Source organism: Oenanthe melanoleuca, chromosome 1A (assembly GCF_029582105.1).
Source record: "Oenanthe melanoleuca isolate GR-GAL-2019-014 chromosome 1A, OMel1.0, whole genome shotgun sequence".
Lineage (NCBI taxonomy): Eukaryota > Metazoa > Chordata > Aves > Passeriformes > Muscicapidae > Oenanthe > Oenanthe melanoleuca.
This window is the reverse complement of record NC_079334.1, coordinates 45813691-45836190: the sequence shown is the minus strand read 5'-3', so window position 1 is coordinate 45836190 and position 22500 is coordinate 45813691. Positions and strand designations below refer to the sequence as shown.

At 35.3% G+C, this 22500-nt stretch overlaps 1 protein-coding gene across 10 annotated transcripts in view; it reads right to left on the bottom strand.

Annotated features, from left to right (window-relative positions):
• The window catches only part of FOXP2 (forkhead box P2), a 389384-nt gene that overhangs the window by 7160 nt on the left and 359724 nt on the right, over positions 1-22500 (bottom strand). For all 10 annotated transcript variants that reach the window (XM_056516333.1, XM_056516331.1, XM_056516334.1 and 7 more), the window contains one exon: positions 22064-22227. In XM_056516333.1, the coding sequence (XP_056372308.1) occupies positions 22064-22227 (164 nt within the window). The remainder of the gene's footprint in view (positions 1-22063; positions 22228-22500) is intronic.

Here is a 22500-nt window from a genome sequence, read left to right as displayed (position 1 = left end):
AAAAAAAATGAAAAAACATCAACAAAAAAACCCAACTTACAAATAAGATGCAAAAACCAACTTTTTTTTTGTTTTTGTTGAAAGAGATAAATAAAGATCTTAATTTACAAAATGATATATAGCAAGAACATGGCTAGTCTTACTGTATATATAGATTGTACTACATGAATAGAATACATAACATATACTAAACAAATATTTAGCAGTCAGTTCCAACACATGACTTCCTTATAGCTGTTATACAATACAAAGGGTACTATCCAAGCATTACTGGATTAATATCTGGGTTTGTATCCAATGTGCCACTACACAGTAATTGATAAAATAATAAACCCCAAGACATACTGCTTGCAAAGTTAACCCTGCTGCAACGATTAAAAGAAGAAATTGAACCCAATCTCCTATGTCTCTCTGTTGTGTTTCTAGCAGACACCTGAGGTTTGAAAACACCACAGGGCAATCTGAGGTCATGCAGTATCTACTATGGTGTAAAACTTACTGAATTTGAGAACAACGATTAGGACCCACAGGCAATGAGGTGCTTCAGTCTCCATCTGAATTTAACTATATTTGTTCTTATTTGTGCAGTAGCTATGTTGCAGGGGAATGTGGGGTCATCTAGAAATTACTTTTATCACTGAAAAACGTTTGAACAGTGTCTTGTGAAAGAGGGAGAAAAACAATTCTTCCCTTTTTAAGGCAATACAAGTAATTGTGTGCCTTGAGATTTAAGGTCCTTTCATTAGGTTTGTTTTTCACTTAGTTATCTTTTCTCAAACATTTAAAGTGTTGAAAAGAACTTCTGAACTCCATTAAGCTTCAAATTTCATATATTTTCTTCAGAACTGTAAGTGACTAAGTTTTTGATGCAAGTCTTCAGTGATTTTTAATCATGCTTATATTGCCATGATAGTTTACTCCAGGTGCTGTATCACTATTATCACAATATTCTGTACCCTTTGTTGCTACCAAGAAATTGCATTCAGCTCTGGGGTCCCCAGTACAAGAAAAACATGGACCTATAGGAGCAGGTCCAGGGAAGGGCCACAAAAATAGTCAGCAGTGGAACACCTCTCCTATGAAGAAAGGTTGAGAGAGCTGGGATTGCTCAGCCTGGAGAAGAGAAGGCTCCAGGGAGACCTTTCAATACTTAAGGGGGTGTATAAGAAAGATGGGGACTTTCTACCAAGGCCTGTAGTGGCAGAAAACTGGGCAACCTTTGTAAACTGGAGGAAGGTAGGTTTACATCAGACATAAGGAAAAAATATTTTACACAAGGATGGTGAGACACTGAAACAGATTGCCCAGAGAAGTGGTGGATGCACACCCCTGAGAGTTTTCAAAATCAGGTTGGATGGGGCTTTCATCAATTTAATGATGGATATCCCTGCTCATAGCAGGGATAGTGGAATAGATGATCTTTAAATGCCCCTTCCATTCCAAACCATTCTATGACTCCTTGCTATGCAATTTTACAGGCTGTTCTGCCAGAAGTGTAAGAAAACTTTCTAAAGCTTAGAAAACACTGCCATACAAACATCCCTTTCTGGAAGTGTAAATACAAGGAATAACATATTGGCTCTTGAAACTAACATTTGTCTCAACTCTAGAGTTGTTTTCCAAAATCAAGGGTTGAAAGGCAAAGTTCAGGCATGTCGGTTAGAGATGTAAAGGATCTTACATTTATAGTATTTTATATATGTTCAGAGGAAGCAACTATACAAGATATGTATGAAAACCAAAAAGTCTTCTCCATAAGCAAAAGAAGATTTGAAGATTAATGTATATACAGAGAGAAATATATTTAAATATGATTATTTGCAAAATTTTGCACTACTGTTTTGTTGGACAATAGGAGCTGCACTAAGAGCAAATTCCCATGAGAAGTACTGAGAATTTAAACATAAATTCTGAATCAATATTTCTGTATTCCATGACTTCTTATTAATAGATATGCTACTCAAATCCTAAAACATGTCATAGCTTAGTGATTTTGGACTTGTGGTCAGAATTTTCTGATCTACTATATAATTGGAATCTGTAGTTTAGGAAAGTTTAATATAATTTCTTAATGAACTAATCAAGTTCAGAACTAGTCAATACTTTTTATTAATTACAATGAAGATAGAATGACAAACATTGCTATTAACTCCACAGATGTCAACAGCTTGAGAAAACCCTGGTGTAGGGGATTAGGAAAAAAACTGTTGCATGATGAAAGGCTGAAAAATGCATGTCTTAAGTTATAGAAAGAGAAACTGGTCAGATGCTGCAATTAAAAATTCATACAGACAGTGAAGCACTGAACCAGGTTGCCGGGGGAGGCTTAGAGTCCCCACCTTTTTGGGCCTTTCCCAAACATCCTTGGAGTTAGGCACACATCTGTCAGAAGTATGTTACATCCCTGCTAACTCTTTGGGATAATAAAGGATGATGGAAACATCTCTGAGCAAGTACAATTATGACACCATGTCCAAATGTCCTCATCAAAATGCCTGTCTCCTTTATAAGTGTTGGCAAAATATACCTCTACCTGAGCTCAGGGTGACAATGCAATGTCACAAACAAAGCAAGGAGATGAATACAGCAGCAGCAGCAGCAGCAGCAGCAGCAGCAAAACAAAACAAAACAAAACAAAACAAAAAAAAAACAACAACAACAACAACAAAAAAAAAAGGCTATGCTAAATTATTTCAAAGAATTTTTTGGTAAACATATAAACAAATGAACATCCTCATTTCCATGGATTACCTTCTTTACAATTGATGGATCTACAATTATAAAGAAGACTTTTTCTGTACCCCAGAAATTTCAAAATATCTCTCAGTGAGAGATGTTTTTAATATAAAAGAAGGATTCTAATATCTTTCAGATCTGCCTGCTCATCTCTATACATTGCTTTTCCTTTGCTCATAGATTGCAGAACATGAAGTTCCTCTTTGTCTGTGTCTGCCTCAAACATTCACTCTTCTGCATGCTTTAGAGCTTTACATGAAGATTTTTCCCTTGCTCCTTGCAATTAACTGGCAAATTACAACTGCATCCTGTATCCTCGAAGAAATCACCATTTATGACATTTAACATGAATAACTGCCAGGAGACAGGTAACAGTTGCTGGACACTTACAAAGGCCTTATGGAGACTGGAGGCTTTTGGAGAAGAGCTTTGTGGTTTCAGAGGAAAAAGAAAGATAACAGGACAGGCAGCTGAGGGATAGATATCTACTAGGAAGGAATGTGTAAAGCAACTTCCAAATATTTAGGGATGAAGCCAAATTCTCAAAGCCTGCAATAACTCATATGATACAAGGTGAACTTGTCTTCTGAATTTTGCAGATGTCTGATCCTGCCTTGAGAAAATGGGTTTAGTATGATAGTTACTAAATCCTGCTCAAATCTAGACAACAGCAACGAAACAAGTGTTACATTCAATTTCTAAACATTAGAACGTGTGCTGCTGCTGACAAGAAAACAACCAGATCGTAAACCAAGTACATGATTTCTTAATTAAATTGAGTTGAGCTGGTGTCAACAAGGAGAAAATATACTTGATACAATATTCTCAATTATGAATAGCACATTTTCTACAGTGGATGCACTTCACATCAACTTTAACGTAAGGGGATAATAAATAAAGCAAAATAGCAGTGAGAACTCAGGACAAGAAAATATAAATAACTACAACGAATTTTAGATTTGTTTAGTAAAATAGGGCTCATTATAAGCTTTGAATAAAAGATCCAGTTTTTCTTTGGAAAACATATGAAGGCAGACAATGCCTTTTATAACCCACAGCATTGTGTTACTACAGTAATCCTTTCCTTCTTCCAAACAAGAGATTTGACAATTTAAGTTTCCCTGTATATCTTTCATGCAATTCTATAGAAGAAAGAAAAGATAATTAGTTCATTAGTTCATTTCTCATTTGTATATGTGGGAAAAAAATATTGCAAGGAGTTCAGTGATTAATTCTGAAAGCTGCCAGGAAAATTCCAGGATTCAACATCTCTAGGATTCCCAGTGAACAAACTCCACAGTTCACATCTGGGTCCTCTAAACATTGCTGCCCATATTCACCAAAAATCTTTAATGTTCTGCTAAAATCATTTAAGAAAAAGTGCTGTGGGACATCATGACAGAGAGATTGAGTCCTGCAGGCAGTTAAGTCAATGTAATGACTGGAAGGGAAAATATTTTGCTTTTGGCTTGGTATTGAAGTGGTGGTAGATGTAGACAGAGAAGCTGCCTAGGTCAATGTGCTTACTGTGAGCTTTGTAGCCAAGAATATGATTTGCAACAAGTAATGTAATTCTTTTAAACTCTTTTGGTATCTTTTTATTCCACTCAGGGGTTGCAATAATCAGTCTAAAATCATGGAAGTATAATCTTTTTTCTGGGTTGCAGCTGAAAGTATTTTGTATTGCTATGGTGACTTAGGCACCTAGTAACACCAGGGCGTTTTTTACTTTGGCATTCAATGGCACAAAGGGCAATAAATTACATCATGTCTTGAAGTCCCTCCCAAGCTTATTTTGTATGAGACTTTAATTTTGATACTATTGACTCACTAGCTTTCCTAGTGAATTCATATAGAAGTGTATAAAGATGATGAATTTTCTAAAACTTAGATGAAGGAAATTTTCCCAGGGGAATCTTTGGGAGTGAAAAATTTCTAAGCCATATATGCCCTGGCAACTTACATTGATTTTTTCTTTAAGTTTAAGTTTGCCCATTAAACAAATAAAAATTCTTAAGGGTTAAAAAAAATTAAATTAAATTTTTAGTGAACTAAATAATTAGGTAACTCTCAAGCAACTACTTCCCAAACCAAGTGATGTTCCATTAGATCCATTCTTCCTCATAATTCTATTGACAGCCTTAAGCCCACAAATAAAACATCTTCAAAACCAATAGGTTAGTCTGCTGATATTCCTTCAACTATACTATCTATTGACTATCTTTATTTCATTACAATTACTATGCTTCAATATACAAAAAGAAAAAACAGAACACCATTTTTTGTAATGCAGTATCTTTTACAGAACTTCATATTTCCAGTGTAACTTTTAACATCAGACACCTGCATTTTTTATTTATGTTTTTGCTAATTACAAACAGGTGCCCTTAATTCATTTATGTAGTGGGCATCCTGAACTACAAATGCAATTTTGATTCAGCAACACAAAGTGTTCCAGTAAAAACTGGGAAAAGCTCCAGTAAACTGCAGAAGGTTGAAAATATTTGTGTCCAAGCCAACAAGGTGAGCTACTAAGCTAAAATAATACTGTGGCAAATCTAATTATTTGTGTATTTTTTTCATATTTTCATAGGTGAAAAAGGTTTAAAATATTTGTTTTTATCTGAAGCATCTTTGCTTTCTAACAACTTCTTTGTATTAAGTATTTTCCAAGTTTAACCTCTTGAAATATATTATGTACAACTTCTATTTCTGTCTTTTTTTTCTAGTAGAGGTGAACTACTATTTCCTTAGGAAGAGCTATATCACCTCTTGCCAATATAGCTATATACCTGTATTTTCAAAGAAAAACTTCCTTTTCCATTCCACTATTTGAGATTTAGAATTTTTATATTTATGCTTTGCTGGACAAATGGAGACAAATCCTCAAATCCTATAGTATTTTCATGTTATCTAATTCTTACTCAGTCTTTCTACAATTTTACACTATTATAAACAGTTTATTATTTTTTTCTAAGTAGAAGTGAACAGGTTATTGATGTGAATATGTGCAGCCACATAGGGAGATACTAATCCAAATATTGAGAAAGGGAAGAAAGTATTAGATGAGTAATTAAATACAAATTCAGTAATGCTACCACTGCCATAGAATCCATTATTATTCCTCCTTGAAATCATGAAACACTTTCCCCATGTATTTATCACGTATGAAATTATGAAGAAATGGCATTATTTCTAGATAAAGTAATGCCTCTATGCATATCTCTGAAAGGGAGGAAGGTCCTGTTGTCACATATCCTTCTTAGGAAGCTCAGGGGGTGCTACCTCATTTCACTAAGGAGAGAGTGAAGCTAAAATATCCTGGTGGAAGAAGACCAGAATTATGATTCCTATAAAAGCACTACCCTTCAATGGGGGTGTTTATGGATGTGCTTTGTCAGCCTGCCTTTCAAATTACACCCTTATACCCTGGGCTTTCCAAGGGCCATTTTGAGAAAAAAAATTGGAAGTAACAGCCTTCTATTTTCTGAAATGTAACACTGAAGCACTAAATATACCTTTGAAATGTACTTATTTTCATATTTATCATTTTATCTATCACCAAGGAATTCAAGTGTACCATGGTTGAGTTGGGAGTTGCATTGACTTGGCAATGGAAAACAGAGGCAACCAACAGTCCTAGCTGGCAGGCACTGCTGCAGAGGCTGATAGGAGATAAAAGTGCACAGGAATAGTTAATTAGGCCACTAAAGTCTGTTTTCAGTTAATTGCTAGAGGAGATGGCATAAGATGGAATTAACCATCAGTGGTCATAAAGCAGCTCTGGCACATCAAGCAAGGTATGAGAAAGTATGAATGAGTTTGTGTAAAGTCAATTATTGCTTTTACAACCTCTAAACTAGACTTTCCTATTTATAATACCTGTTGATAAAATTTTAGCAGGCAGTGTAGAAGCAGTGTTCTTCATACCCTCCCTGCAATTACACTAGAATAAAAGAGAGGTAAGTCCCATGGGGCAGGGAGAAAGAAAAACCACAAACCCCACAACTACCAATTGCACAAAACTGGTCTTGCAAGCACAATTTTTCTTTTGAAATAAATTAAAAAATATGTAAATTCAGTTATTGCTGTTTCTAAGATCCATCACTTCTGTGAGCACCTGATATGACCTCACAACAAATCCAGAGCATCTTTCTCCTTCAGCCTCATTGCTGGAATTGCTACATCACTTCTGCTCACACGCTCAGTGGTTCTGTTTTTAAGAAAACACAGACTAGGATCACTGGATAATGCAGGTTAAGGGCTTTAGAATATCTCTGAGTGAACCCACTGCCTAAAGAAGGTCACAACAGATTGCTTGGGATTTAATCCAGTCAGGTTTGGAAAAGCTTGGAGAATATGGACTCTACAACTTGCTTGTCAACAGCCTCATCCACTGCCTAACTGTCCACATGAGGAAAGAGAAGATATATATCCATTTATATTTATATATATATATATATCCATATATATCCATTTCAGACTAGATATGTATCCTCATATCCAGTCTGAAATTCCCCTTTTAACTTATGCTCTCTGTCCCTCATTCTACCACCGCATTAAAGAGCCTGGTTCCATCCCCCTCTTCTCCAGGCTGATCTACTTCAGCTCACTCTGGCTCTCCCCAGAGGGCAACTGCTTCTGCTTCTGACCATGTGGATAGAATTTTGCTGAACTCACCCCAGTTTACTGCTGTAATTATTAAATTTGAGGTGCAAAACCAGGCTCAGATGGGGGTTTTCCTTCCTCAGCACAGGGCGTGGCATTTCGTAAAGTTCCTCTTGGCCAAGTCCTTCAGCCCACACAGGTCCTCTGAATGGCCATCTTACCCTTATGATATTGACTGTTCCCCTCATTTGATATCATGTGCAAATCTACTGAGGAAGAGGTCCAGCCTGCAGGACATCAAATAAGATGCAAACCAGGACAGGTCCCAGCATATTCTTACACTCCAGGAGAAATCAGAGAATACCCAGGTATTGCAAATGTGAGACCAGAGTAAAAGCCAAGAACAATTAATAACTGGAAGTGAAGATCTAGCATGAATAGATCAGAGGAAAGCTACTCTGTATATGAGTGCCCATGTATGTCTAATATCAGAGAGGAGTGGGACAGCAGGATGAAAATCTGAACTAAGAGAACACACAGTGCTATTTTAAAAAGGTAAATATGCCACAAGCTATATAGGGTGTCTGGAAAGGAAGTACTAAGAGGGCTGTTTAACAAAGAAAAAAGGGTGATATTATCTCTACCTTTTGGGTTTTAGGGGAATATAGACTGGAGAAAATATTAAGACATTACACTTATATTAGCAGGAAAAATAAAACCCAAGTCTTTTTAAAAACACTTACAAACTTATTCGTTAACAGGGCATATCCAATTAGTCCTGACAAAACTGAGAAAATATTTCTTGCTTGTATTTGCATGGATGAAACTGTTCTGGATTTCAACATTAGTGATTTTGCTAATTTTATAGACCAGTAAGACTGTAAAAAGTTTCAGAGTGACTGATGTCAGAATAAGAAATGAGGGAAAGCCAAAGACATGAAGACAAAGAGTTTCCTTAGATGAACTCCAGATCTCATTTAAGTCAATGGTAAAATTCCTCTTAACCTCTACTGGGCCATGATTTCAATTCTGAAGTTTATCCACAGAAGATTTAAGTAAAATATCTAATGCATCTGACAGAATGCCTGGGGAGAAGGGGGAATAACCAAAGGTGAAACACATATCTTTCTGCCAGATGAATGAGGTGGAATAGCAAATATATATAAGACTATATAAGATTATATATATATAATTTTACTTGCTCTATGAGCCTTCTAAGAATAATGCTGCAGTAAACAAGGAGAACAGATGGGCATATATAAGTTTGCAAATTCCTGTGAGGAACTTCCAAAAATCTAACTTATACTAGAAGCAGACACAAAGATTTGTCAGTAATAAAAGTAATTAGTTAAAGAACAAAAGATTATATCACAACATTGAGGTAGGTTAACAGCAAGAAGTCTCTAAGACCCTACATTTGATTTCTATTTTGAATATAATTATGAATAGCCCTGAAGATATAAACAAAGATAACAACATGATATATATATAAATTACCTACATGTGAAGTTAACTGTGAAAAAACCCCAAAGCTGACAATTCATGGCAAAATCAATTTACTGCTGAGAAATAAAAGCAAGAAAATAAACTACCCATAGATATCCATATATAACCACTTTGGAAATATATTATGAATCCTTCAATGGTGCTTCTTCTTGAGGAGTCAAAACCCAGTATGTTAGACTAACTAGGAGAGAATAATGACAATTATATAAAACATGTTTATGTATCTGTAAGTAGGCCCTCACTTCAACTTCTATATTCAATGTACTTGATTACCCTTTAGCTATTATTCACTCATCCCAAAAACTTATAGAAGAATCGAGGAAAGAACAACAGAAGTGACCTATGGCATGGGAAACATACCTGTGGGAAGTTTGGAATTGATTTAATTTAGCTGCCTCTGAAGTCAACACAAGAGTAGAGGCTTGGAGATACAATAGTGAGATACTAAAAATATGGAAACAAGGAAAGTATAGGGAAAAAGGACATGTTCACCTTTGCCTTACTCATACTTCAGAGTCACCCAATTTAATATGGCAGATTTATAATAATTTTATCCTTATAGATATCACACTATTAATTTATTATAAAAGTAAAAAGGAATAATACCACTGCAAAAGAGAAATTTATAAAATATGTTACACAGTTAATGAGCTCTGTTTTTCAAAATTATTATATATTTAAATCCTATTAAAAATATTAAGTATTCAATAATTCCAAGATGCCATTTATTATTATTCTACAGAAAAAAATATTTTAACATGTATTGACCTTCACACTGTAGAAGCCAGCCTGCCATTAATTCATGGACACTAGGAGCAAACCTCTCATTTTTCCTTTCTATAGCTTATGCACTTCCCAACTCAGGGATGACTTATCTGTTTATCTACAAAATATACAAACAGATTTGATCCTGAAGAGGCTGGAGTTGGTGCTCAATGCTTCCTGCCCCATCAGATTGGTTGATATACAAATATCAAGTAGATCTCTTCAAATTAGGGACAGTAAAAACACAGTTTTTTTCCAAAGGAAAGTTTGAAAATGGCCATTGGTGGCATACCAAAATTAAAAGGAAAATATGAAAAATAAGTTTTTAAGAATTTCAGTTTTATAGTAAGGAGTGTGAGTGGAAAAATGTTGAAAATAATAAAAAAAACCAAAAAACAAACCCAACAATCAAACACGTTCTCTTCTTCCTTTTAGCTTACTACAAAGAAATGAACACTGAATAAAAAAATTTCTAGAGTATAAATCGACAGATTCAATTTAACAATTTCATTTCCTTTAACAAAATAAAATATTTTGTTGATTAAAAATGGGCAGTAAAAACACACAGAAGGTTTTTTTATATTATTTAACTTATCATTAAGTCGAGCAGGTCTTGGTGTTTTGTCTATTGTTTGGGGTTCTCCTTTTTAATTATTATTATTTTTAGACTTGGCAAGAAAAGGCAAAGACTATATATATACTATTTGCACTAATATATTAAATTTTGAACATAGATAAAGACATTATCTTCCTTAAAAACTGGCACATTAAGAATACACTTTCTTTAAATATCAAATGAGGCTTAAAGCTCACCTACAATTAGCCCTTCTTACAGGATCAAAATTTTTAAGAATCAAGTTCTGACTAAGAAGATGACATTAACATAGATTTTCTGATTCTAGCAACTCGTACTAAAATTCCCATCCTTGACATTTGCTTGCTCCCTTTGGTGTCTAAATAAATGAATTTTGTCTGTGATAGAACCACAAGAAAGTAGAAACTTGACTAGAAATTAGCTTAGGGCACAGGCCTCTAAAGTCTTTCAACCCGTCAACTGCATCTAGTTCAAACGTCCAGAGTTAACATGCTAAACAAAGAAAAGTATTAGGGAGAAAGAGCACAGAAGTTTTTAAGGCAAGATTTCAAAGCAAAACGACACAGTACTACAGATTTCAGTGTGAATATTTTTGGGATTATTGAAGAACCATAAAAAATAGCAAAGCAAGAAACAACAAAGTTCAAGACAAGAGGCTGTGGATCTAGCATGCTCTGTAGTGTCTAATGGTTGGGAAGTTTTAAAATTGTACCAGTTACACAATTAAGTACCTCTGTGTTATTTATGGGTTAGATAAATATTCTCTATGAAAAATCAGGAAAGCTATTAATTGATTCAGGAAAAGCTGAGGGAGAATTTGGACTGTTCTATATGTAGGGTTCGTACAATTTAATATAAATACATGCTACATAAAATTGTTTTCCTATTTCTGCTGAAAACTTTTACATCAATAAAACTCTTGGGAAACATAGAGCTGATCAGATAAATAGTATGGGACAACCCCCTGAGGGAGTTGACAGCCCCTCCAAGTTTATTGTCATTGGCAAACTCACTTAGTATCCCTTCCAGTCCTGCATCCAAGTCATTTATGAGGATGTTGAAGAGCACAGGGCTGAGGATGGAGCCCTGTGGAACCCCACTAGTGACAGGTCCCCAGTCTGATGTCACCCCATTCCCTGTGCCTGACCCATGAGCCAGCTGCTCGTCCATACATAAAGTGTTTATCCAGCTAGAAGGATCCTGTGAGAGACAATATTAAAAACTTAACTGAAGACCAAAAAAAGATCACATCTACTGACCTTCCTAGATCAGCTAGGCGGGTTATCTTGTCATAGAAGGAAATCAGATTTGACAACCTGAACTTCCCACTCATGAAGCTGTGCTGGCTGCGACCAATGACTGTGAGCTCCTCCTCCTTTTTTTCTCAATACTTCCCAGAATAAGGTATTCCATGATTTGGCCAGACATTGAATTAAGACCAACAGCCTGTAGTTTCCAGGGTCCTCCTTCTTGCCTTTCTTGGAAACTGGGACAACTTTATCCAGTTTCCAGTCAGCTTGGGACCTCTCTGGATTCCCGAGAGCTCTGGCCTAGCTGGACTAGCTTGGTCTGCTAGACCAAGCCTGGAGAAAGGCTGGCTCTTCAGTTGTGGCTTTTGTGCTGAATAGCTGATGGCAGTAGCATTTCACAAGGAGAACCACACATCACACTTAACACAGACAAATGGGTCAAACTGACCTGTTAAAGACTTTCTGCACTACCCTTGCTGACATCTCTCACAGTAGCTGAATTTTATGTTCACTATGTATTTCTCTGTGAGGCTAACTTTCAATTTGATCTTAAAAATAAGAGTATTTAAAAGTATTTAGCAATGATAGCTGTTCCAAATTATAAAGTAAATGGATATGGACAATTCAGCTATCTTTATAAAACATGGCATACATGAAAAAGCCACTACTTTTTCAAGACTTATGATACAGTTCAAAAGAAACATGGTTAGAAGAGACTTCAAGAGATCATAAAGTCTCTTAATTTCCTTACCTTACCCCAAAGTAGGATTATTTGTACTTAAATCACTTTTGACCACTTTAATTTATCTTTAAAAGCTTCCAGTATCAGTGGTTCCTAAGACTTTCTGGGCTGGTACATATATTAGCACTTTATTTCCTAAGGTCAAAAAGGGGATTTTTTTCTGGGGTCTATCCTAGTTGTTCTTGCCAAAAAAACAATCAATTATTTCTTGTCCCTTTCCAATGGACAAGTTCTTTCCCATCTTCTCTGCACTGTGTTCTAAAGACTGTCATAATTTCCTACCTAGTTCCTCTCTTCTCAAAAACAAACTCTAGTATTTTTATCTTTCCTCAGTCTTCAGAAAAGACCAATCAGAAGAACTGGGTGGAAGACAGAGCTTAGTTTTATGTACAACATTCCTGTTAAGTATGCTCTCAACAACCACATATCTTTGTCACCACACATTTGTCACCAGTTTCTAATATTAAGAATGACTGTGCATCCAGTCAGTCTAACCTTTTTCAGATCACTTCACCAAACTTTTAACATATGAATATTAATCATGCCTCCCATTTTTATACTACTGCAGATTTACCATTTAGATGTGAAAAGCAACATGTCAGATGGATATGCTATATCTGTAAAATTTCTTCAAGAAAACACAAATGCAGTCTGCCAGACTGAGCTGGTTAGGAAATACCTGAGATATTACAGAGCCTAGATTAACATATCCTGCCTTTTAACCACATGCTTTGGCCTCTGCTTAACACAGACTTCAGCTTCACAGGGCAGTGTATTCCTGCTGAATGAAACATATTGCAAACAGTGCAATACAATAGTCATTAATAATCTGTATATATCTAGATACAAAATAAAATATATATGGTTTAAATTGTACTTTCAGTAGCTCCAGATAGATACAAACACATTATTATTCCTCCCATAATGCTAAGAATTAAAGGATATGCACAGTAACAGAACACTACTTGATAGGTGCTCATCTCATGGTATGTCACTGACATCAGGCATGATTTGCCTTTGGGCTTTGTGTTCCTATAGCACAGTCAATGGCAACCAACTTTGTGTCAAACCCTTCTCTAAATGAAGTGATGCTGTTCTACAGGGGGACAGAAGTGTAATATACACCTTCTATTCAAACTGCATCTGAAGGTCCTTCTCAAAACCAAAGTTATTCAATTACTACCTAAAGACTGCCGGAGTTTGGGGCAGGGATTTGACAAACGCTTTTGTTTTGCCTTTGTACAGCACTTTGCACAACAGGGCCCCAAATCCATCCATAATAGTACATATTAAAATAAATCATAACAGTTTAGCTGAATATTGCTGAAATAAGCCTTTCCCCCCACAGGAACAGAGACAAAGAAGAAACACATTATATACAAGCACATCTGGAATTCTTCAAAAACCTGTTAATACCTACCCACATAACTAAATCCAAACTGAGTCTTTTTATAGAATGGCTTGTAGACACATGAGGAAAATGGACAGTCTGCTCTATCAGAAAGAGTCTGTTTGGTCTCCAAACAAAGATTCAAAGCTCACAGTACACTCTCTAGACTACATTTGAGAAACATGAGGAAGAGTAAAAAAAACCTGGTAAACTAAACCACATATCAGTGAAACCAAATGGGAGTATATTTAGTCTGGAAATTGAAATATGGCTTGTAATCATCAAAGGAATGAAGTTTCACAATGTCTTTCGAATTTGTGGACTACGATAAATTTAGGAGAGGAATTGTAATATACGGTTGCCCACAACATCACTCTTATCTCCTGTGTTCTCAGAGCAAGAGGAGATAACAGCTCAGAGATCATTCTTTCAGCTATGATGTCTGATAATGCCAAATTTGCAAGGAATGAAGAAATAGAGGGAAAACACGAAGAGAAACAGAAAATCAAGGGGGAAGTCCCTAATTACCCAGACTACTACTACCATAGGATTATACTGTATCAAATAAACATATCCCCTTATCCATCTCAATCAGAAGCTTATTAAAGCCTTCCAAAAGCATCAGTGGAGCGGTCAGAATCATATGAAGATACTGCAACATCATTAAATCCTTATTAATGGGTACAGTGGAATAATGAACTTGGTAAAATCTTGGTCTAGGAGGGAAACTACTGGATATGTTCAGCCTAATTGAAGATTTCAGTGTTGCATATTTGGAGAAAACCACCAGAATACTTGTATTTATAACCCTAACAGAAATTGCATCAAAATTGTACCCTTCATATGCATTCCCAGCACTGATCTAAATCAAAGGCTTTGGTTAGATGTAACTGCACTTTGCCAGAAGATTGGGAACTTTGTTTTGTATATGGATTTATCAGGTATAATCACGTCTTTAGCTGTCTTGAGATTTAGTAACTTTACCATGACCTATACATGGGGTTTCACAAGAGATGAAGTCTTTCTAGAAAGTCTTAAAAAAAACCCCAAAACCTTAAATCAGAATTTTTAGTCTTTTAAAATGTGTAAAGTGCAAAGTTTTCTATGAATTCTAAAGATGAAACAATAGTCAAATAATACTTTCTCAGCATAATGTCTTACATTTTTCAAGGAATGATTGGATTTATGGATCATAATTTAAACTACTGATATAAGAGTTATCAATTGGATATAATTGTATCTTTTTATTTGACTTTTTGTGTGATAATTAAGTTTAAAGACACATTTTGGACACATTTATTTAGGAAATAGCATTTAGAGAGTCTACTCCCAAAAACTGGGCTTATAATATTACAGTTACATAAAAAACAAATGCAATCATCAATAGTGGATAAAATTTGTTACTGTCTGTGCAGTTTTAGAAATACTCTTTAACAGCATTATCGTCTCAGCTTTTGCATTGTGCAAAGACAGGACTCTCTTATGAACTAATTTTAGGAATTAGACAACCACATTGTAGAGAGATTTAGTTGCACAATGCCAAACAAATTTTTAACGTCTGAAACAACACTTAAGATGCTGCCTTTTCTTATTCTTTTATGTGAAAAGCAAAACTATTTTGTCCATAGACTGAGAATTCATGATAGCAGTATCAAAAAGTTTTCAGCAAGACAGCTTCCAAAAAGATTCTGTGAAATCCCACAGGAGCCTACCAACCTCTACAAGCCATGCTATGGGGATCTGACTCTTTTCAGCTGAAGGCACTGTATCTCTGTAGTGATCTTTTTGTTAAGAGCATTGGGAATGTACTCTAGAAGTGCAACAACTGGGGATGGAATAATGTTAAAAAGAAATAGCAACTTCTGATCAAAAGTAAGACATGTAACATTTAAGAAGCTAGAGATGAAATAAAGAACTGGACCATCAGCATTGGAAAATAAGTAAATTGATGAACAGAAGCAAACATAGAGAACAAATGGACTGGAAAGTAAAGCAATGTAAAATAACATTTTAAAAAAGGAGAATATAAGTATTTAGGGAAACATTCAAGTGAAAAGTTATTTCAATGGGAATGGTAAAAAATATTATTTATCAAAACATCATTGCTTATTTTTCCATTACTGTCCACAGGTAAATGGCTCTGTACAAAAGCCAAAATTATTTCACTGCATATTCTCACAACAGAAATTCCTTCAATAGGAATATGCTCAGACAAAAGCTATAACCTTTAAGATCCCATTTCCTAGCTCTTCCTCTTTTCATATAAAAATAAAAGTCAATTGTTGTCACAAAGTCTCTTTGCCCATTATCATCCTTATGTTAGATTTATGAATAAAAATGTGTGAAATTAAATTATACAGACATTAAAATATCATGTGATTAGGTGAAGCGTTTTTGATGAACAAGGATACCCAGAAATACTGCAATTGCTACCACATTCATCTGCTCAATTACATGCTTCTCACCTATTTAATAATGCTTGTTACATCCCTGTTAATTGATGTGTTTCGTGAGTTTATTTTCTTATACACTACGTCAAGTCTTATACAATGAACAAGGGACTTGGATCATAGCAGTCTCCTAGAACAGAACAAGCCTCCAAGGTAAATGCAAAGAGATCATGAAATGGGACAATGAAACGATAACAAAAAAAAAAAAAAAAAAAAAAAAAAAGGAAGAAGGAAAGACAGGGGATTGGAACATTATGAAGTTAAAGAAACAAGGGAATGAAAGGGATTAAAACTGGAATGATAGGTAACCTACTGTAAGTGGTGTGAAAGCTTAACAGTGGGGGACTGGAATAATCAGATATGGGAACGACCTGACAATGGAATGCTTTCAAACTAAAGCACCTCAAAAGTAAATGATCTTAGAGCAGAATAATCATATTTGCCTCTGGGAATAAAATTTAAAGATAAAAAAGTCTGAAAAAAAAAAAAACAAGTTTGATGATTATGCAGATAGAACTGCAGACAGAAATGATCCAGTCAGGGCAAGAGTGAGAAAAGGTAAAGGAGTAGGGTTGGGAATGACAGGAGAATAAAAAGAAAAGGTGACTGAAACCATAGATGCTTGGAACTCACTTTTTCCACACAAAATCGAAGACGAAGGACTACACTGGATAAGGTCTTTTATTTTTCCTTTTTCTTTTTCTTTTCCTTTTCCTTTTCCTTTTCCTTTTTCTTTTTCTTTTTCTTTTTCTTTTTTTTTTTTTTCTTTTTTTTCCACATTGACTCTTACCCTTGCTCATCTGGACAAAAGTTATCCTTTCTCATAACAACCTAGCATAACATTTTCTAGAAACAGCTTTAAAGATCATGGAATATATGTGTGTGTCTTGACATTTGGCTTAAACAATTCCTGTCTTAGGGAGTACAGCACTACAAAAGCTGAACTTAAAGACTCATATAGGAGATGATATATGAATCCCTTTTTGAGAAGCAACTCTAAAACCTTACTTCTTGTTTTCACTTTTCTAAAAAAGCTGTCAACAACTAAAATGCTAGAAATCAGAATGGCATTAACTCCAGGATTCTGGATCTGCTGTTAAAACTAGATTATTTTGGTACATCAGTTGAGAATGAGTTCAGTTGCATTGTCCTCTGTCTACACTCTCACAGAGTGAGCAGGGAGACAACCACAATGACAAGCCCCTTCCTCAGAATCTCACCAGAGGGGAATCTGTTTACCTACCACCTCTTCTAACTCCTTCCACTTCTTATTTAATGAGCTGCACTGAGTTTTAATAGAATGGTATAATCACCCCATTGTTTTCTATGGTAAGACTACATTTTCTCAGTCTGCCATTTTCCTTGTTTTCTCATGACTGATTTCTTTCAGTTTCCTCAACTGCTATGAGGAGCTTTGCAGACTAAAATTGTACCTTCTTCCCCCCAGGATTACACAATGAAATAAAGTGGCATTTTGCATGATGCATTTGCCATGACCATGGGGACAAGTGATGTGCTAAATATTCTGGTGATAAAACACCCGTGTCTGTGCCAGTTGCAATAATCACTGAAGTGTAATCAGTCTAGAACAAATGCAGAGACAAACACCAGAAAAATAGCTGAACTTGATTTCCATCCCTTATTTGCCATCCCTTAAAGTGAGAACTCTCCAATGTATAATAGAGACAGGAAAAGTAATAGCACAAAATTGATTTCACTATGATCCTGATGTTCATTTAAAAATCTAAATTTTTTAGTTCTGAAAGAACTGACCTTCAAATCCCACCAAAGCTCTTCAGGAGTATGCTGTCTATTGCATACATAAATAAAGAAGTTGCATTTTCAGTAATGCATGAACTCTTATTATTGTTCCTAAGCATCATCTTATGTCTCATCCAATGCTGTTGCTTCTACAGGAATAATAGAAGTTTTCTCAGATGTTTCCCACAACTCAGCTTTAACTGCACTTGTTTGGATTTGCTCTCTTTAGTTCAGATTTCTGCATTTATACTCCAAAGGTGTGTAGTGTGGAACCTACATCCATGTACAACTGTAATGCAAGATTAGCAGAACCTAGTTTTACATAAATAAGGAATCTTTGTGCATAAAATATCTTCAGTTTTGTTTGTTACTTTGAAACCTGTTGCTTATCAGCTTTAACTCACAATAAGTTCAGAGAAGTCCATGTTGAAATAATGAAAGAAGAAACAGTCTTAAGCATTGACTTACTAAACAATTGCCTGATATTGACTGTTGACAACTGATCTTCGCAGAAATTTAAATTTTGAACAGAACATATATGCTCACAATAAGTAACACATTTTCTCAGTGAAGACTTATGTCAAGGAAGCACTCAGCACCTACATACCAGGAATCAGATTTGAAGGCCAGTCAAAGACAAAGCTTGGATTTAACACTGCTGAAATACAAGAAAGAACACCTGGGACTTAAGATTCTACTCATATGCTGCATCCTGCATCATGGAATTGCCACCTTTTATCAGATAGAGAAAGGAAAGTGGGAGGCAAACAGCACAAAATTTCTGATGTTTTATACAATAATTAATGTAAGAGCTACCCAGATACCAGGCCATGGTTATACTGATCACCCACAACTTACTGCGGTGTTTTTAAGTATTCAAAAAGCTTAAGAAATGGAGCAGATTGTATTTCATTACCTGAGGCCAAAATTTTGGAGGTTTTAAAGTGCTCTAAATACACTGACTGGGACTCACTGCACTTAACAAGCATTTTAGTGTGACACAGTTACTTGAAGTTATAGACCTCCTGTCTTTCTCTAGTCAATGAACAGAGACTATTTTCTAAGTAAGTTGATTTGCCTGCCTATGTTAAGATACCTGGTCACAGATGGGTAAATTAACTGCTCTTATTACTGAGTTTCACAAAACCAGATGTGAAGTACTAGGTTCATATCCAAGAACTGAAACAATTTCCCAATTTCCGACACTCAATAGCTAAGGCACTACAATAACAGAAATCAATGTCTCTGATAATGTTCCAATGCTCAATCACAGATACACTGACTTCTGCACACACACACAAAATATGCTATAAACATTTATATGATCCTCCCAAAATAAGACAATTCTGCTATCAAATGGTTTTATTATAAAATGACAGTCAGTACGATTTTAACAACCAAATGCCCAACTAAGATGCTTGACTTTGATGCTGTCACTGGGACTCTTTTCACATTTCCTGCTGAAATACCAAACAAATGCCTCTCTCTGGAAGCTGGTCTAGAATCTGAACTCTGCACCTTCCCAATTGAATGCTCTGATCTCTAACTTGCACACAACCTCCTGCCTCTTTCCCTAATACTTTGCTCAGTTTTCCTGCATGTCTGCCACCTACGAGATGGCAGGCAACATTGCTCAGCATATACTGTTGTGGGTAGTGCATTTTCCTGGGAATCAGGAGATGGAGTTTTAATCTACTTGGAATAGAGCCTCCAAATTCATAGGTGAGTGCAGTAATTATCATACCTCAAGAACCCATCTCTAGGGAAGAAACACCCACACTTCCTGGGTGAATCTTCTCAGGAGACTAAAAGTAAGTAGGTGCTTGTGCCAGTAAAATACCTTTTTTTTTAACTAGTTCGTTAACTATTTTTCAGTTTAAAAAAAGGAAAAAGAGATTATGTTATCTATGTAGGCAATGCAAAATTTAAATTGTGTCTTTGTTGCTTGCCATATTCCTCACTTGTTTTACTTCTGTTTTGCTTTACCTATACTATTTTCTCATTTTCTTATGTAATGCTCTTTAACAAAAATGAGGGTCCCAGACCAATGTGCTCATGGAGGCAAGGAAGAGCTCTCTTCTCTTTCTTGGTCCTCTGCTTCCCATGCAAGCCTCTCCCTACCCTGGCCTTCCCTTGCAGATTGCATTCATTCCCTTTTTCCCCTGCAAAGAAAAGGAAAAAATGCCACAAGTGAGCGGCATCCAGATTTCATCTTTTGCGTGATGGCTCATGGTTTTACAGAAGCCCAGAATTCTTGCACTAAGTTTGGTGCAAGGGATGAATGTGCATAGATTCTTTCTCCAGTGGTGTCTCAGGGCATTTACATTCTGTTGTTTTAGTCTGTCAAGAACTGAGAAACATGTCCTCTCAAGTTTCAAAGAAGTCAACATAGCAAGTCCTAAAAATGTCTATTTTGACAAATGACACATGATAAAAATGAGAGAGGAAAACTGAATCTTGAGTTAGGGTGTAACTTAAGGTATTTGCCTTTTTTATAGGCAAGAATTACTTCAATATGCACTATTTTAACTATAAACACAACGATAAATGTAGCCATATCTACATAATCACATGCACAGATATCACAGTTTATCCAGCAGAATGGCAGACAGAATATAGGATATGTAAACAGTTCTGCCTAACACTTACAAAACAACTTTAATAGCAAGTGTCATTCTTTTCTGTAAAGTAGCTGTTTTTAACACACATGATCTAACTCTTGTTTGCTCTTTAAAGTTTTATTGTCTTGGCATTTTATACAGGAAGAGAGCATTAGCATACTCAGGAGAACTGCTAAAAGTAAAAGGCCTCAAGCTACCCACTGCATGGTTGATAGCATAAAGCTTGGGATATAAAAACTTTTGTCTGATTGCTCACTTTACTTGTTTTAGAGTAGTGTTACTCTCAAGAGCATATATTCATGTTCTTTCTACTTCAAGTTTTATTACTTCTTTTGTATTATTTAATACATCTAAAGACACTTCCAAAAGACAAATTTTTCCATTTTGAAAAAGTAATGGTTTGGAACCTGATAAAATACAGGAATGTTCACAGTGTATTATTTTCAAAGGCAAGTAGAATAAATGTGCAATAAAACAATTAAATGCATGACAATAAACATTTCTATGTGATCACAGATATATTAACATGCCAAATAAAAGAAGAAAAAAATCAGTAAATTATTTTCCCTGAAAAAAGGTCAGATCAAAATGGATTCTTAACACATCAGAGCATAAGAAAAAATGGGAGTCTGGTCTCAATTACTGTTACTGTTAAATATCCTACTCTAGCAATTAAAAGGAACATTTAAAATGTGAAAGAGAAAATGGAATGAAAAAAGGGAAATGAGATCAGCTTTTTAAAACATAAAAAAAAGATACCATAATTTTAGATACACTTAAAAAAATCAACCTACAGCAAACTTAAAACTAAGTCTACTTACATATCATACTGCTAATTATTATATAAATAACCTGGGAAACAATACCTCCAAGATACATGTTTTAGTATTTAGTAAACAAGAAACTGCCATGTTTGACACCACTGATTAAGGCCAGGCATTTCTAAAGCTTCAGACACATTTCTGAAATCCACAATACATCAATTTTTAATACTTCCACTCTCTCAGCTCCATTAAAAAGATGGTAGGGGAAAGAATTTAGAGTAATTAATGATATAGTTAGCTGCTAAATATTAATAGGAATCGTAGTCTTGCATAAAATATAACATATAAACCTTGCCAATACAGACGCACCAGTAATTAAACTTGAATACGTAATTACACTGATTTATATGACAGGCAAAAAGTTACACTTTACTGGCTTCTATGTAAACTGTGGGCAACAGTTAAACTTTGAATTTTATGGTTTATATAAACGGGCAATATCTCTACTACAGTTCATAAATGGTTTAGAGAGTCATAGTTAAAATTACAACTAATTCCAGTGTGAACATTCTGAGTATTCCTTACAAACCAGGCTCTGAAAATGACCACAGAGATCAGCCTCCCGTTACATTCAGAGCTTGCAAGCAAATTGATGAGGTTTAAAAAAAAAAAAAAAAGCAGCAAAAAAAAGCTTATAGTAATCTTACTACAAAGTAAATGAAGACTCATCTATTTAAATGTTTTAATATAAATGTTTAGTTTCAAATATGTATCTCCAGATGTTTCACTTACCACCTTCTTTCAAAGCTCTTTTGAGTAATATTGTGTCTTAGACTGAGGCATTTTTTTCTTGAAAGAAAGCTGACTGCACTTACATGTGAGGCTGAGGAGAGCAGCCTGGACTGCTATTTCCATTACTGTCAATGTGATCCAGCGAACCATTGAGATCTTCATGGACTGCCTGCAGTAAGCCACTGGATGCGTTATTTATCAGTCCTGGGTTACTTAGCAATGGTAAACTACTCTCTGCCAGTGCAGCCTGCCAAAATGAAATGTAAAGCCAGAATTATTAGTGCATACATGTACATAGCATTCATACATGTATGAACATTTGGAAATATTCACACACAGAAAAGCTCATTTTGAGCAGTCGTTGAGGTGGTCATAAGGATTTTGTGCATCTCCAGTTATTTTCACATTATAAATATAACGGCATTTCTACTTCTGGTTTACTCTTTCTTTTGCTTAGGTTTCATTATTTTCCATTATTAACTATGTTCTTATATTCATGGCACTTTCTAGTTTTACATCA